This window comes from Takifugu flavidus, chromosome 15 (assembly GCF_003711565.1).
Source record: "Takifugu flavidus isolate HTHZ2018 chromosome 15, ASM371156v2, whole genome shotgun sequence".
Taxonomy (NCBI): domain Eukaryota; kingdom Metazoa; phylum Chordata; class Actinopteri; order Tetraodontiformes; family Tetraodontidae; genus Takifugu; species Takifugu flavidus.
Window position 1 is genome coordinate 3368605 of NC_079534.1, and position 18058 is coordinate 3386662.

Here is an 18058-nt window from a genome sequence, read left to right on the forward strand (position 1 = left end):
CTTATCGGCATTCGTGCCGCCTCTTAAAAACAAGATGATGAAATCTGTTCCAAAGGCTCATCGGTCGGCCTCTGAGGCGAAGTGGCTCAAATAATCGAGTCATTTCAAAGGATTTCATAATGCTATCGGAATGAGCGTTTGGCTCACATACAGCTAAAGGATCTTTTACCTTTGCCTAATAAAAAGGCAGCAGACCTTTTAAAGCGTATGTATTTAGTGAATCTCCATTAGTTTACCGACCTTCTGGTGGCGTGGCTTTATTCAGTTCATCAGCCTTGCAATGATTTGTTATTTGTCTCTATTACTTTCCAATCATCTCTGATCTTTCTTTGGCTTCTACAGTAAAGCTAAGTGGTTTGTCCTTTATTAGCTGCCATATGTCATCCCCCGACACGTACAGGCGATCGTTAATGCGGAATGAACCTTCCCTCTTTGCATTTGTGCATAATTCATTGCTTTGAGAGGCCTGACTGATGAGCGGAATATAGCGTTAGCTGACAGGCGTTCAGTGTATCAGCGCTGCCACCGCTAGTTTATTCAGCCTCTTCAACGCGTCACAGCGATCAGAGCCGACTGCTTGAACCCTTGCCAGGGCGGTAAAGCACAGGCTCCACACGCCGTCCCCGCACGTTTCCCGGCATTGTGATCTCCTCCCATCAAAGTTTATTTGATCTTTATGGCGGCTCTGCCTGGTTATATACTGTAGCCTGAGACGGAGCTGCAGAAGAGGAGCGCTGGGAATATCCAGGAAACTTTTGCCACAGACTTCTGGTTCAAGAGGTGCCGAGAGGAGATTTATGGAGCTCCAGACTCATCATTCAGAGACAGCAACAAGTGATCCGACTTGACTGAGACCGTTTCAAGCACTGACGTCAATACAGACGGAAGGCGCATCGCCGCTTCCTCACTGTCTACAAAGACAGAGCACAGTAGCCGCGACGCTAGCGCTAGCTGCTGGCAAAGTCGGGAGTCTGGAGTTCAGCCGCCATCATGCACGTCACCCTACATGACATTAGAAATGACAACAGCAACCATGTGCAGCGAAGGCTTCGACTGAACCCAGTAGGAGGCGTTTATGGGCTGTTCAACGGCCAGCCTCCAGAGGGCAGCGTATGTCTCACGTGCTCCACAAGCTCCTGTCTGCAGCTCTTATTTTTACAAGCAGCACAGCCTGTCACAGCAAAGCGCTGATAAAGTCTCAAACCTTGTGGTGTTTTCCATGAATAAAACACCTCAGGAGCGCCCGTTTTTCACCTCGGCCTCTGTGTGATTTTGTGTTGGCAAATTTAGGAATCTGAAGCGGCAAATCTAAAGCTGATCTGTTGCTGAATCCATGTGCGGGGGGAGGAAACCAGGATATTGTCCTGATTAATGCACATTAAAGGCTCCAGATGAAGCTGTTTCTATCTCTCCCTCTACATCTGATCAGCTCGTTATCAACCCTGACAGAAATTCATCATTAATGTCCCCAAATCTCTGTCAAAACATCGTCCTTTCATGCTGCCTCCAGTTAGCATTTATTACAAGTGGCCCATTTGCAGTCTAGTAATATTAATAAAGCTTATAATAAGTTATTTGTAAGAGAGCCGTTTGGGTCTCAAGAGGCTCTAGATGAGCAGTGTTATTTTCCGATGTGGCTCCTCATAATGCTGAAACTGTCCAATAAGTAAAGGTTACAGGCTCCTTTTCTCATTTAAATGGCGTCTTGATGGTCCATCTGGATGGGACCCAGCAGAAAACGGATTTATCCGTCCACTTTTATACGCTTTGACCACCAAGGAGTTGCAAATTGAGACGAGAGACGAGGGAAACTTGCTCGTATTGAGGGAGGAGGCGTTCAAAGCGGCTGGCTTCAAGCTAGTTTGTTTCCTGCCTGGTTGAGTTTGTGTTGTCCGTTGGGATTTCACCGTCCGGACTGTGATTCCTAAAATGGGAGAAGCTGAGTGAACCCTGGTGAGCTCCTCCTGGTCAGAAGGACCTAAAGCCTGGACGGGCTACATTTGGGCCGCGGCGCTCTATCGGCGGGATTAACACGGAGCTAAATCGTGTAAAGGCTTGCAGGTCTGCATGATTAGCGCCTGCAGCGAATCCAAAGGCTCCTCTTTGAACGTCAACGCGCTAAATTATTTGGCGAGAGCCACGCACGGAGATCGGATGACCAGAACGGCAGCTTAGCGTCAGAGCAAGCTCGGCTCTCCGTGCGAAACGGAAGCGATTCTTCATCGAGCGCGTCAGAGCAGACGACAGAGGCGCGAAGCCGCCCCCCAAACCTACCCATAAACTAGTCTGTGCACGCCGCGGCTGGTTCGAGGCAGCGACCCCCCCCCCCCCCCCCCCACACACACACACACACACACACCCGACTGCTCACTCTCTCGCCATTTTCAAGGCCCTTGTTGTGTTTTGAAATGCGCGTTTTACAAGCCTCTGACTCCTGCCGTTCAGCGTAACCACATTGATCTCGCCGAATCCCAGCAAATCCAAATCCCCTCGTCGCTGCTCCGTTACGCCGAGTCTTTTTAGTCTTAATCTCACCAACAGGCAGCCGCCCATACTGAAGCGGACTGAATTTCACAGCAGAGCGACGTGCGCGGCTGTCGATTCATTCCGAACGGGTCGGTGTTTACCGACGCTACCTCTCGTCTGGCGTAACCCTCCCGTCGTGTCCTCTCCCAGGAGTGACACTGATGGACACAAGGCTAGGGACACAGGTGAACGGCGTATCCATGCCGTTGTTTCGACCCCTCGACCTTTGTTCCACCGAGTTCGGGTTGAGGAGGGCGCTGCCGCCTGCCCGGTCCACCCTCCGCCGTCCTCGCCTCACACGTCCCCTCCACCACGCATGCTCGCTGTTCCTCCTCATCAATCTTTCTTCTGGAACTTACCTTTGTTGCTCCATGCATAATTCCTTCGGTACGGCTGCTTTTCCTCCTCCCCCCTGGTGGGGGAGAGCCCGCTTTCTTCTCTTTGACTTTGCTGTGTCCAGAAAGGCGATCCCCAGAGCTTTCTTTATTTTCCTTCCCAGCAGAAACACGAGTATTAAGAAGAAAGTTCGTATTGATGTTTAGGATTGTGTGGAAGTTTCAAGGTTTTCCTGCAAGCGAGATGAATTTCATGAGGTCGGATCGATGCGGCTTTAAGTCTCGGGCTTTTTTATATGCATAAAATGGATAAAGAGGTTTTCAGGATGTTCAACGAGGCTTGGAAAGCAGCCGCGATGTGTCTTCTTCTGTGGCGTTGGAGAGAAGGTGCCGTTGCTGTAGGTGAGCCAGCACGTCTTGCCACGTCTGCGTGATTGACAGAAGAGACAAATTCAGCGAAAATGCCCGGGAGTAAAAACCGGCATATTTATGCATATAGGTGGGAGAGATGCAAGCTCACCAGTATTTTAGGGTAAATCTGACCAGCACTCGGCCGACTGTCACCATCGTTGCGTCCTCCACTACGTCTTCACACTTTTGGAATGGTTCCGCTGTAAATTGGGAACTTCCAGGAACTTTATTCATCATGCAGTGGTGAGTCGGCACCACTCCCACACCCTTGAGTTGGTGAAACCGGAATAATCGATCTAAGGATCTGAGACTTTGACACTTTTTCCAGTTAAATGGAAGCGTTTCGGATGAACCGGGTCACAGGGAAAGCTTCTCTCCCAAGCGGCGAGTGCACATGCTTTGAATCCCTCGGCGGATACCTCAGCCGTGCATTCTTATAAGACTCATTAAGAAGTGAGAGCTCCCTGAAGCTCCCAAACAGTAGCCGCCTTATCTCTGTTTATTCCTGAAGACAACATGCTGCTGCGCGCCAGCGAAATAAACATCCTGATCTTCGCTGCTTCGTGCAAAGATTAAAAACAACAATTCGCTGTATTTCACTACACGGAGCTCTAATGAGGAGGCTCGTGTTCCCCACCTGAGCATCCAATTAGCGTTACTTACCACTGCACAGGCCGATGCTTCCCATGGAACCAAGAAGTTTCTCGGTTCCAGGAGCACCCTAAATATGTCATGAGTTGAATTAAAGCTTAAATTTTTCTTCCTAAAGGAAAAAAGATTGGTGTAAATAAACTAAAGAGACGGGATCCAGTTGAATGAAAGGGCCGTTGATTTGAAGGTCTTTCTCTTAATGGCACCAGAACTATTTCAGGAGCAATTTGTTGCTCAGCGCTCCAACAAAAATCCTGTTGACAAAAGGGTTCCACATGAAAAATGCTGCAAAATCGCTGGTTCAGGTGGCAACAGCGTCATGTTTGGATTCTTCACTGCATCCCACCACCTGCCCCAGGCTAGTTAACAAGGCGCCTGTGGCAATGATTGCCTGGCCATCACACTCCTGACTGATAAGTTCCTGTGGGGGCAAGAAGCGCTCTGTCATTGAGTTCACCCTGATCGCCTCCCCGTGCTGTACAACTGAGATAACACAGGCCGGCCAAGCCTCGCGTCCTCTGCAGCGGCTGCTTTGATGATTCTGTACGAAATATGCTGCAGAAAAAACAAAAAGCTATCGGACGTTTTAGCACCTAATAGTTACCCGAATGTAATCTGTCCATTTAGTCTTCCAGTCCCAGTGGAACTGGCCCATCTGTGCAGATGTATTGGCTTCTCCTTCAAAGTTTAGCCTCTCCGTCTCTCTCTAACAGTAATTTATGCCTTTGTTTTTCACTGCAACAAGCCAGTTTAGCTTCAGGCTGATCAACAATGTAGGAACAGCAACTAAAAATAATTAGTGTTTTGCCATACCGGCATCACCTGTAACCTCGGGTTTGTGTATCTGTCATCTAATGTGCACTAGGATGTGTTTGAAATCAGTAATTAAGGCTAATGCAGCCATAGTGATGCAAATACATCCATCAAGCCACCAATTATCCTGGCTCAGGGTTGCAGGTCAACCCCAAATTTATGGCTAACTGTTTTCACGTTGTAACTTGGAAATGCTGCTGCGTCCAGGTACTAATTGAAAACGGCGTTGAAATTGCACGTACAAATGACTGGAAATTGGATTAATTTCACCAATGTGATCACGTCTAATTTATGGCTCCTTCCCCCGGGGACGGCCTTCTTCCTGCATTTTTATGATTTGACTGATTTACGCGGGCAATTATGCTGCTGTAGCTTGTTGTCAAGATGGCAGGCGGCGAGACGGCTGTCACTTCTAATGCAGCAAGGCCGAGGCAGAGGGCCGGATGAGTGATTGAAACTTAAGAGTGCACGGAGGGTGAGGGACAAAGTGACAGGGCTGTGATTGACACAGATGAGAGAGTGGAGACGAGGAGAGTGGATACTAAAACAATAGCGAGTTAAAGAGAGGGGCTAGAAAGAGATTTAGAGAGATATATAAGGCTGAGGAGGAGACAGGTGGTGAGTGGGAGAAGTGGGAAAAGGGAGGGGTGGATCATCTTTTTTTTTCTTCCCATCTTTGCTGTAAATCAAAAGCTCTGCTCGGAGAGAGCGCGGCCGGGGAGGAGGTGGTAGCTGGTGTTGTCGGGAAGGAGATGAGAGAGGAGTATTCCTAGAGGGCCGCCCCAACTTCAGTCATGCCCCGCTGAACGTGCTGACAGGGCCTGAGCGTCACAGCGGAGCAAGTGTCATGCACCCCGACAAAGATGGATTTTCATGAAATATGTAGCATCAACATGTAGAGGAACAAGTCTGGCTGAAGCTGAAGCTACTGACAACAATTACCCACAAAATGGACACCAGCAAAGCAGTTCTGACCCGTCAGGACACACAGAGGACATCTTGGAGAAGGTTGAGGAACTTTGGCAGAACATGCAGTGGATGTAGGCTTTGGAAGTGCACTTCGTGATGTCCAGGCCAAGACCCAGTTTCCTTTCCAGAACTTTGAAATCATGCAACAACATGAAATGCGACCCATCAAAACAGTTTCGCTCACCTCGTACGTGTGGCGAGAGTTGAGGAGCCTCGACCAGCGCCCGAGGTGCCGTGTACAACAAAGTGCCTCCCTATCTGAGCTTTGCATCTGTATTGACATTCTAACTGGGTGATCAAAGCCTTGTGTTAATCCAGTTAATTAATCACGCATCAAAGTGGGACGGCGCTAGCGCCGTATCGTAGCTAAAATCCTCAACAGTCGTTTCTCTTCCCCAACGCTTGGAGCTTTTTTCTCATCCTCTTTTCCACCGTGTAGACTAAAAGGATGTTACCTTTGTACTCAGCTGGCTGATGGAGCAAAGATGTTTGTCATTGTAATATCGGTAAAAATATCGGTTAATGTGCTTCCTGTTTGAATCTCTTTCTGCGTTTGAAACTGTTTTCTGTCGTTTTTAGCTCTTTATCGCCCCACCTGTATTCTCTGAATTCTGCTCCATTTTTAATTAAAGCAGCCTGATGATTAAAGTTTTAACCTAATTATTGTTATCTTTTTCTCGCAGGGTTCAGCTCTTCGTGGAAAACTGAATGAGACGCTTCACAAAACCAACAGAGAAAGTCTTGGTTAGATAGACGAAGGTACACGGCAGCGCAGGGGAGAAAGATAAAGGACAGACGGAGTGACGGACACCTGCTGTGGCACCGGCGTGAATGGTGCATGATGGGAAAGTGAGAAGAGGGACATGAAAAGCTGCAGAACAGAAAAGAGAATGAAGACAACTGGAAAGCAAGGACTCGCTCCTCATTCAAACTAGAACATCTTGCTCGACGACAAGATGATTGCAAGAAATCTGCTTCTATTGGTTTCCCTGGTTCTGTGGGAGGGGCTTACAAGAGGCGCCGCCACCGGTAAGATTGTCCGGAGGAAGGGAGTAGGCACATCGCACTTGGGGAAGCTTGTGGAGAGGGATGCGAGCATGGACGCCAATGCTCTGCCTGTGGTGACCCTCAGGAACCTGATCAGTTATGAGCAGACTGCTGACTCCGGCACTTATTCCTATTCCAAAATATCGCAGGGTCGTGCGACTCAGTCGGCAGCAAATGGCGAGAGGAAGGCCTTCAAGCCCAAGCGGGAGGTTGAGCCGGTCGATAAAAAAGAAGCGGCTCTGCACGCCAGCAACAAGGAGCCGGTCCACGAAGCAAAGAAAGCCAAGAACAATACCAAGAATGTTGAAGGCAAAACGGGAAAATCAGACAAGTCTCTTCATCATAAGTCAGAACTGCACGGCAACAGAACCAGACTCGTGTGTAGGTCCAGGTGCAGATCTGATTCGGGTATTCACACCACAGGTGTTCCGGGAAAAGGCTTCAGTGCTGATTCCACTCGAAAGCTCAACCTCACTGGCAGCTACGGCGTTCTGAAGCTGCTGTCCAAAGAAAACCTGGTCAGGATCGTCAATTCCCAAATGCAGAACGTCCCCAGCCGGAGCGTTGCGAGCAAAGGCGGCCGCAGTAGAAAAAGAGACTTGATTGACGTTAATCACGGACAGTTGGAGGCTCAGAAAGTGCAGAGACAAGACGTAGCTGTCGCTCCTTTGCACTCTGGGCTGGATAATCAAACAGCCTTACCGAACGGAAGTCCAGTCACTGGTCCAGATCTTAATCAAGACCAGGCCGACGGCGCCCCTAATAATCCCCCCGGTGAAGTCAGCCCTGATGTGGGTAGAGGGCAGGCCAGGGTGGGACTGCAGGGTCCTGTCCGTTCACTGTCAACACCTGGCAGCGAGGTCGGTCTCGGCCCCGAGAAGGAAGCGATAACAAGTCAAACAGAGCCGCCATTAGCATCCGCAAAACATTTGCCGCCGCATGTGCTCTCTGCAACGAATGACGCTCCGTCTTTGCTGACAATGCAGCCCCTGGGAGCGAGAGGCAGTGCAGCGGATTCCCACAGAGACCCATTAGCAGAGTCGGTTCACTCTGCTCAAACAGAACTCAGCACAGCTCAGTACCCTCCAGATGAAGACAACAAACTTGTCAACAGCAGTCATGTCCTAAAGCTCCACCCGGCACCCGAGTGGAGCCGCGATGCCAAAGAAGCCTCTGCACAGGTCGGCAGCTCGGAAAACGGGAACGGCCTCGTGTTTGAGGAAGCAGAGGAGGACGCGGGAAGACCGGAACCGGCGGGGCCGCGCTCCCGCAGCAGGAGGAGCTGGATCTGGAACCAGTTCTTCGTCATCGAAGAGTACGCCGGACCCGAACCGGTGCTCATCGGACGGGTAAGCGGAAGGACAAAAATTCGTCCATCATTTACAAAGGTTGTGAACTATCTCATGAATATTTAACACGTGGCTACAAATCTTTTACAAGGCTTATTTAATCTCTGGGTCCCCCTCTCGGGTAGCCGACACATTTTACTCAGAAACTGATTCGTATAATTTAACCCCAGTCAAGCTCTTTCCCCCCTTTTTACGCAGACTTATAAATTTGGAATTGATTAACTTTGCTCTGGTGTGATGTGGTGCCTTCCAGGTAGTCGTAAATGCATTAATGAATCAATGGAGTATTGAGGTATTAACAAAATCCCCAGATCCTGTCGGCCCAAGGGGCCGGTCATGATCACTACCAATCTGAACCCACCAATGGGAATTGACATATCCAGGAGAATTAATAGCTTTACTTTTTCATCTAGCATCGATTCACGCCCAAAGGCCCAACGCAGGAGTAGTGTGTCTGTGTCATTTCCCTGTTGGTGCGACCTGTCAGTTGTCCTCCCTCATGGTCAGGGGTCTACAAGGTCCTGCTAATGCTGTTTCAGATTGATTTACACTTCCTTTGATGGGATTTATACCCCGCCAGAGCAACACACAGGGCTGGGGTTGGATTGCTTGGCTCTGTAATTTATTGAAATCATTGGATTGGCGTGTGTGACCCTCGCTGCCTGAGGGTCACCGCCTCTGTCTTCCTCTCAACCCGTAACCCCATGAGTGTAGAGGTCGTCACGCGGACCGGACGGAAGGTGTCTGTTTCTAAAATGGCCGTGTTCCCGTCCGCTCGGCGAGCCCCGGCCGTTTTCTGTGCCCAGCTGCAGTAGATGAGCTAATTTATAAGCCTGTGTGGCTGGTTTGCTGAGCAAATGAATAGTTATGATCCCTGTGTGAGCGCTGCAGGCGGCGGGAAAGCACAGAAGTCATGTGATGCCAGCGATTAACATTGAATTACTGAGCTCGGGCACAGACGTCGACAGGCTCTGAGTACGACCGAAATGGCTCAAACGACCCCCTATTTCATGTTCTAATATGCTTTTAAATAACAAAATCATAATGAGTTTTTGTGTTTCACGGGAGGTTTCATTCCCTATTCCATTCGGACGCAGCGCCGAGTCGGCAAAGTAACCACCAAGTTATTGGCTAAACGGTAGTGAAGTAAATGCAGCCGCTAAATAAGTTCAGTTTATCTTCATCGCGGCAAATCGACTGGCGGCGCTTTAAAGTTTGAGCGCTCAGGTGCACGGAGCTGGACTCTGCAGTCGCTCTGCAAACATCTAATTTGGCCGTTATGGCCTCTGCAGTCGTGAGGGATGGACGTCCAAAGCCAACGCCAGAGTGCCCACGGACGGAGAAGATGCAGAAGCTAACGGGCCGGTGTACAGATGGTGCCGTGTGTAGAGCCATTAGTGCCAATCTGCTGTGTCAAGCAGGTATTTATGCCAGCACATTGTATGGCACTCAAGGAGGGAACAAAGCCAGGACACACACGTGCCCATATGATAGCGCTGACACTTGGAAGACGACCAGAACGCTATTGTGACTGTGTGTGTGTGTGATTAGTACCCTGGTGTATTAGACTGTGATGGCACACATGAATAATGCTCTTATACATCTAAATACGCTTATGAATTTTTAATCCCCCCTCTCTGCTCCAGTGTAGGCCGGCTCTATAGGTAGAGAGATCAATGCGCGCTCCGCTTAGTGTTTCCCCTCCAAACGGGGCCCCGGCGGTGCTTTCATCCAGGGCAAAATGACGGTGATTGTGAAGAAATGAACCACCTTTATCGGGTCTGTGCACTCCCTGACGCGCAGGGGCTGCCCATTCAAACCGGCAATTTTGTATTTAATTGTGTGCCCTCCTTCAAAAGTAGCCGCGAATCAGTGTTAGGGGGCTAACACTGATTCGTACTGGGGTTTTTTTGTGTGATCTCTGGCTTTTCTGTCTGGATAAATCTGCAGCAAAGCTGGAAACAAGAGCCAGGACTCTAATCTGTGGTGCTAAAGGGAGACAAAGGCTCTGCAGCTTAACTGATAATGAATCAGAGGCCACGTTTTTGGACACAGCGAACAACTCTGGATATTTATACGCACGTTCTTGCATTTGAAATAGCTCCAAAGGAGCATTTACGTAAAAGCAGCAGCTGGTGCGTCACCACATGTCCGCTCACCCATAAAAATGTCTGATTATTGTCAAAAGATCAGAGGTTTTATTTACCAAGAGTTTTATTTTTGGAGTTGTCGAAGGTTCACAGGAGTTGCTAAAAAGGGTACGAAGCCCTCCGAGCTGCGGATTGTCTGACACACTCACCGCCGCCGCCGCGTTACTATATTTTCTGGAGTGTCTCCTGATAATTGTGAATTTAACTGATGCTGTCACATGGTCTGTAATGGGGTTTCAAGTGATTGCAGAGCCAGTGTGAGAGAAACACAGATTTTCTTAAGGAGAAACAGGCACCTCAGCAGAACTGGGATTAGGGGGGGACGGGGGACCCGGCAGTCTGATTAGCTTTTCCTCGGTCTCCTCTTGAATGCTAACGCACCTCATGTGGGGAGGAACATGACGTGTAGACATTTCTGGCGCTTCTAAATTCCCATACATACGCGTGCTGGTTGTAACCGAAGCGCCTGAGCTACCTGAGCATTTACCAACGCAGCGGCGCAACAGGAAGGCTACCGCCATTAGCATCTCATTAACATCGGCATCAACATACATAATTCATTTTGTGCTACACGGTTACCGCGACCGCCTGTGCTGCGCAGGGCGCTCCGGTGGCAGCGCTGCAAGTTTGGAACAGGTAATGAATAAAAGCGTTCGGACTGCGACACAACAGGAAGCGTTGACAGTAGAATACGCCGACTCACGTGCACGCATCTTATTGTGCCCTGCAACATGTGTTTATCTGGTTCACGCAGCCTGGGGGCAGCTGGAGATGGGTAAAAACCCAGTTATCGGCTGCTCTCTGCACCTGTGAGCGCATGTGCAGGTAAAGAACCTCAGCTTCATGAGTTCTACATCACTCTTTATTGCATATGAAATATATATGTTTAACAATCTAATTTCCCTCTGCTGGGCGTCCTCAGCACAGGAAGCGTATGTAGATATATTGGCAATAATATCGCCATAATGTGACTTTTTTAGCGCGTAGCTGAGGGATTTAACTTTGCTTTTAACTGCCTTTTCTCACCTTTTACTACGGGTGCCAAATGGTTTGGTTCTGTCTTTAAGTGGAGTCGATTGAGCTGCTGAAACTGGAGCACTAATCTGCTCGGTGAGTCTTTCTGCAAGAGAATTAAAAATGGGGGGGGAAAAACAGGCGAAAAGGAAAAAAGCCGCGAGTGCAGAGTCAACAGTCAGGAAAAATGGGAATCAGCTGTTAAATTAGCACAGAGCGTATTTGATTTCCAAACTACAAAGTATCTTCAAATGTTTTATGATCACAAACACGCTGGATATCAATATTAGATAGCATAGTTGTGCAGTTTCAGGCCTCAGCTTTGATTGGCCGGTTCAATTTTGATGTATTTCCTTTGATTCCGGCCACTGAACTCAAAGCATTTGTTAAATAAAGTTCCTGTAAAAAAACCCATCAGTATTAACAGTCTTACGTCGCAACATTTACGTCTTTAAGATGGTTTTCTTGTCAGTAAACAGAGTCGCTATAATAAGACTTTAGGTCAACACTAATTGGCTGGTAGCTGATGTATTTAGCTTGGTATTATTTACTTTTTTACCACAAATAATAAATAGCAGATTTTGTCAGGCTTCAGTATATTAAAATTAATGAGTGCACGTGTTATTACCATGCTAAATATAGACGGAGCAGTTGATTAGTGTGCACAGCAATAATAAATACACACTGGATTCCAACTTAGTCGTTGGCTCAGTTGTTCTTAATTAATAAACAGTGTGAAAAGATCCACTTTTGTTTGTGTTACACACCCACACCTCTGAAGACAGCACGATAAAAAAGGTCCTTCTGTAGGAAAACGATGATCACTCCTGTCTTTGTACCCTGGAGAGGCATTTTATGTGCTGCATGAATGAAAAACCTTCTGCTTTTAAACACAACCTTGCACAACGGAAAATAATCCCGTATACAAAATTAATTAAAAGCTGTCATTAATAATGAGGTGATAAAAGTTTCAAGTGCGCCGGTGTCACAGTGTTGAGGCCATTCGTGTTTAAATGGTGTCTGATGGCAGAGGGTGAAACTCGCCGAGAGGCCGATGGCGGTCTGCCAAAGCGGCCTCGGCCGCGCGGCTGGCGCCGACTTTGGCAAAGACGATTCAAGATGGCGCCAGTGTTTTATTTGGCACCCACCAGCCGGCGTGGGCTGATGGTGTCCTCGCGTTCGTTTATCCTCCAAGACGTTGGCAAATATTAACTCCACAGCTGGATTAGCAACAACCAGATTTGTTTCTGAACTTTTGAGCTACGACTCTTTGCCAGGTTGCATCATGGGAAGTGTAGTCTCCTGCGAGTGTGTAGTAGATCCATGGACAATCCCGCTTCTTTTTTCCAGGCAATCTTGTTCTGTTGTCTCTTCTTCCGAATCTTAAGTAACGTTCTGGAAGCACACCCCATTTGTTCAGCTTATTAGTTTAATTAATACCGTTCCTACGCTGCGTGTAATTTGTATCTTTATGAGCTTATCTCATGATGGCGTTATCTGCCCAAAACAGCCAAAATAGCTGCGGCGGGAAAAGTCATTTTCCGAGCAGCTCAAATCGGTTTTCCTTTATTAATAAATGTTTGATGGATGTCGTCTGTCGTCGCACTAAATGTTTGTACCCCGTAAATGTTTCTGTTGCAGAATAAAAGATCTAAACATTGTGCATAAGCACGAGCCGTGTTCATGCTAATCGGCGCAGAGCGGCATGACGCGGCACAGCTGATGCTGCTGTGGCGTAGCGCACGATGATCTATTAAAGGAGGTGACGAGGAGAAAAACAAGGAGCCACAAATTACACATCGGGTTCTCCTCCTGTTCCTGTGACCTTTTTCTCTGGCGGGAGGCACAGGTGGCGATAAAATCTGCAGCGTCTCCGGCACCACTATTCCTGGTCCTCCAGCACAAGTCTGACACAGTAGAACGGCGCAGAGCGATATTTTGCTCCCCCATCAACAGAAATGGGGGGTGAACGGGAACGGGAACACGACCTCCACATCGCGGCTGTTCTTCTCAGTCACTCCCGCGCTGATAACGCCCGCGCACGTCAACATAATCGGCAAAAGACGGCAGTGCAAATATCCCGGAATTCAGTTTTTCCCGATAAGCGGCTGATGCGTCGTACATCTTTATTCATCCCAACAGTAAGCACACATCTGCTGACAAGGAACTTATGAATAATGATACAAAAACACGGCAATCTTGCAGCCATCTCTGTCTTTTATGCTGCTCCCACTCTGTTCTCGCCGGCGTCGCCGTTTAGCCTCTGGGCCTGACGCAGCGGGAGGGGGGGAGACGGGAATTACAGAGCGAGTGTGGCACTGGAGGGAGCGGGAGACACGGGAACGCCAGATTAACATGCAGGAAGAAGGCAAAAGAGCGAGGTTACGGAGGAGAAGCCACGATCGGCGCTTTGAGGGCGGCGTTAATGGTGCGCTGAAGAAGTGAGAATGGCAGGAAGTGAGGAAAAGGTTAATGGCTTACAAGTGGTGGCGAGGAGGAACGTGTGAGGTAGAGCCGAGATCACACGCGTCTGTGATGCCGACCCCTCAGCCCTGAGGGCCCAGATGAGAGGACGGACGGACGCGAGGAGAGAAGGAAAAGGTTACGAAAAGAGCCGCCCGGGACGGACAGGGTTCGTGGAGAAGAAAATGTTAGCGGCTACGTATCCTTTTAAGCCCGGTGGGGGCCACTTTCAAATGTGACTTGGAGAGCAGGATGACATGTGGAGGAAAATAATAGATGGGGAAGACAGAGAACAAAGCTGGGAAGGTAGAAGAATAAGAAGCAGGGAGCCTTTTCAGGCTGGAATTGAAAGGAAACACACAGAAAGCCTTTACATCCAATCACCGTTCGCTCTTATAGCTCGTGTTTCATCTCAGGATAATGTTGAACAAACCGGCAAAGTCAGGCTGGGAATTTAAATCAGTCCTCTCCCGCGGAAGCGGCGGCGGGCTGCCGGTTCTTTGAGGAGCGGTTGAAAACCGATCGCAATGACGCTAACGAGGCTCTGTTAGCGCCGCAGCTAACGTCCTCTGTTCGAGTGAACTGTCTGTACTTCCTGTCGCAACCTTTTTTGATTCTGCCACGTTGACGTTCACGTTAGCAAAAACAAATAATGACAAAGCGTTTTCCTTTCTCTCCACGCCGGCTGCGCCAGGAGCAAAGTCCTGCATTTGTGTTTGCTAATCGCCTGTTTCTGGTAATTTAAGCGGACGATCTAAGGGTGCAGGAAAAAAAGGCGTTCCGACAGTTTTCAGAATTCCGAAAAGAGGAAAGAAACTCTCCCATATTCTCTCTGAAGTTGCGAGATCCCTGCACAGGTGTCATCGGTCGTGGAAGAAGTAGTCCCTGGGAAGCGCGCGCGCTTGTGCACGCATCACATGGCAGGCTGTTTATTTTAATACAATTATTTCCGTAAAAATAGGTTTAAATCCACGCAGAACTAACCGGTGAGACGCGTGCGAAGGCTTGGTGAAGTGTGCCGCGCCGCGCCCTCCCTCCCACCCTCACGCCGTCGGGACGGGGGCTCGGTAAGCTAACTCGGTGTTTTCCTACTCTCTAACGCGGTCCATGATTAAACGCGGTGCCAGGACGGGAGGCTTGCCAAGGTTAGCCGTGTCAGCGGAGTCGGGAAGCCAGCGCGCTTAACCGGGCCGCTGGGAAGTGACACACGGGGAAAGTGTGGAGCACGGAGACCGTGGAGGAGTTTAATTTATGCAGCCCAGGGTGATCTCTGTGACCGTAACCTTGGGCGGATATTTCTGCACCGGCCCCGGACCGCGCTCTCCACTTTCCCCCGTGGCCCCGGACAAACCCGTGTGTCAGGGCGAGGAGGTGAAAAGGAGGCGTCACATGTCAAAACAGGAAGAGATGGTTAGAGGAAGGGGGCAGGAAGGAGCTGACACATCACCCTCAGGCAGAAAATAGAGCCGCTCAGTCGATCATCAGCGTTCCTGAAGTCATTAATAAACCACCGCTGCTGTTGATCCACTATTCATATTTTGATTATAACTGTTCAATTTAAAGGGAATAACGTCCTCACATCCTCCCTGGTGGAGCCCAGCGATGCAGAAGTGGCCTCTTCTGGAACGAATTAGTGCATCGCTCAGCGATCGCGCGCCTGCACGGAGGAATTATGTAGAACTTCCGGGTTTTGCTTTCACCGGGTTCATTCTTTGGATCGTTTTTAATTTGTTTTTCCCATAACATAAAACTGGGGTGAGAAGTCAAGATTGACATCCAGAGTCTGTTCATTCAGGCAGCGGTAAATAAAGCGGAAGGTCGATCCCACGGCGGCCCGGCGCCGCCCACGCGCCCAGTATGAGTGTCTCCATAACGGATGGAAACGTTGCTGTATTGTCCGTCTGTTAACGGTCTGTTAACAGCATCCCTGGTAGCGAGCACGAGTCCTTCAAGAGCACCTCAACGGCTCACTAGAGGTAATTTCGCTGCGTTCGTTGCTCAGACTTTATTCTGTCAAAGTGCTGGTTTCTGAACCTGAGGGATGGAAAACGGTTGATCTGTGTTCGGTTTCGCCCGCTCCCAACGATGGCCAGAGGGCGAGCCTTCAGGACTCCGACCTTTTCCTTTGCCGTGCAACAAACGTGTCCGTGCGTCGCCGTGGCTACAAAAGCTGAGCCCCAGAGACCAAACGCAGCTGCTCCGAATGTGTCGATAAGGTGAAGCTTCGGAACGCTGCTTTGTTTTGAATGCAGGAGCTTTTGTGGGTGTGGAGGCAGCTGGAGTGCAGATGAGAGGAGGTCAAACGAAGAGCTCGGGGTCAAACTGAGGCGAGCGGGAGGCCAGGGGAGGGCGGGGGGCGGAGGTGACGCCGGTGGGGAGGAGGTGAAAGAGGTGAAGCCGGGAGGAGGTGGACATTTTAATTCATCCAGCTGCCATCCCAGCGTGCGGAGCTTGACAACAGACGTCTATATGGAAATAAAGACGGAATTAGAGTGAACTTTGCATTCATCCGGGTGGCAGAGTGGCTAACTCTCTTCTACAAACAGATGTTAGCAAGATTTTAACTGGAGCTTCTGTTTGGAAATGAAGCTGGTTCCGTAACTTGGATGCAGACGTGGGTCCGGAGCCAAATATAAAGTCGGAATTTCTGAAAAAACAGCTGCAAAACTCATTTCCATCGGCCATAAACACAGCAGTGTCCCGGCGGTGAGGCCGTTGCTCGTGGCAGCGGCGCGCGGTGGCATATATGTGGGCGCTTCGCCCTTTAAAGCTCCGGCAGTGTGTTCGGCCTCCGGTGGCCTTTTCCAAGCTCGTCTCTCTCAGCTCAAAAAAAATCGGATGTGAAGTGCTCACCATCCAAGTGGAACACTGAGCAGTAAACCACCAACAAACACACACACACACACACGCGTGCATGCTCATACATCAGCTGGTTATGATAATCAAAAGCAGGATTTGCATAGCGCCGAGCTAAAAGCACAGTTTTGTCCTGAATAATGTATTGCGGAGGACGGGAGCAGCGGTGGGACGCATCAGGCAGCTTATGGTGCTAAAGGAAAAGTCTAATAATGATTAATAATGAATGTTCGGTTCGCAAGTGCGTGAGTGGGAGGCAGCGGCTGATGGAGGGATTTAGTGTGTTCCTGTGTACGCCGGGGCAGAGGCCGCACGCGGTGCCCTCCGGAGCCGGATCGGACCGGATCGGGAGGAGCGGGCGTCTCCCGTCCCCACCGCAACCAGATTAAAGGGCCCATAATGGCCAGAGGGACATCGATGGTGGATCGATGCTACAGGATGGACCCCCGCTCCTCCTGGCTTTGATATGATCTGGCATTTTATGGCACACGCACACACACACGCACACACACACACACACACACACACACACACACACACACACAGACGCATGCTGTCAGGAAGGCCTTTTATTGAGGAGTTCAGATGGAATTTAAAAGTTGTCACGGAGCTGTGCTCCGTCCTCTGAGGTCCCCGTCGCTCCGCAGACGTCGGCTGCTTCTCCTTCTGCAGAGGTTTTATGTTTGAGTGCTTCTGCATAATTAGAAGATATTTTTATTCCGGCTTGTTTGAACGATGAGGAGTTGAGAGCATGCAAATGTGCCGGCGCGCACGTGTGTGTGTGCGTGGGTGTGTGTCACCTCTGAGGACTCCTATTTGCGGTCTTTATTTATGGCCGTGGTTCTGAGCGATTGCTTATAATGGTCTGTTTTTGCCGAGGGGCAAACGGTTTTAACCTTTGACCTCTTTATGACCTGTCATGGACGAGCAGGAAGACAAATGCAGGATCAAAATGATCCCAGCCTTCAGAATCACGTGACCGAATCATCAATTCTTGCTTATTTGCTTTCATTTACACCATTTGTTGGGTGTTTTTCTGCCTCCTGAAACTTAAAATTAGAATAAAAAGGCATTTAGCAACCCTGCGTTGTGGTTTTAATCTCCTATTATCATCCTCATCCAATCTCTCGCCAGCGAGGGAGTTAATCAGAGCAAATCCCACCCTTGAGCTCGTCAGGCATCACGTGCACGCCCGTGTGTGGCGGCTCCAGATGGGGACGCGTTGCTCTCCAGATGGAAGGAGCACGAAGATGTGCGGCGGCGGCAGAGCCGATCAGACACTTGTTGGCTTTAATTATTCGGTGTCGCGTCGACTTTGGCCTCCGCCGCGCGCTCGCTGCTCACTTCTTGGCCTCCTCTCAGCTCGTTTTTCACTTTCCAGGTCAGGGGCCGCTGGCACACACGCACACACACACGCACACACACACACACACACACACACACACACACACACACACACACACACACACACACG

At 49.5% G+C, this 18058-nt stretch overlaps 1 protein-coding gene across 2 annotated transcripts in view; it reads left to right on the forward strand.

Annotated features, from left to right (window-relative positions):
- LOC130538571 (cadherin-24) overlaps positions 1-18058 on the forward strand; it is a 99745-nt gene that overhangs the window by 33686 nt on the left and 48001 nt on the right. For both annotated transcript variants that reach the window (XM_057056299.1, XM_057056300.1), the window contains one exon: positions 6389-8101. In XM_057056299.1, coding sequence (XP_056912279.1) covers positions 6662-8101 — 1440 coding nt within the window. In that variant the 5' untranslated portion in view covers positions 6389-6661. The remainder of the gene's footprint in view (positions 1-6388; positions 8102-18058) is intronic.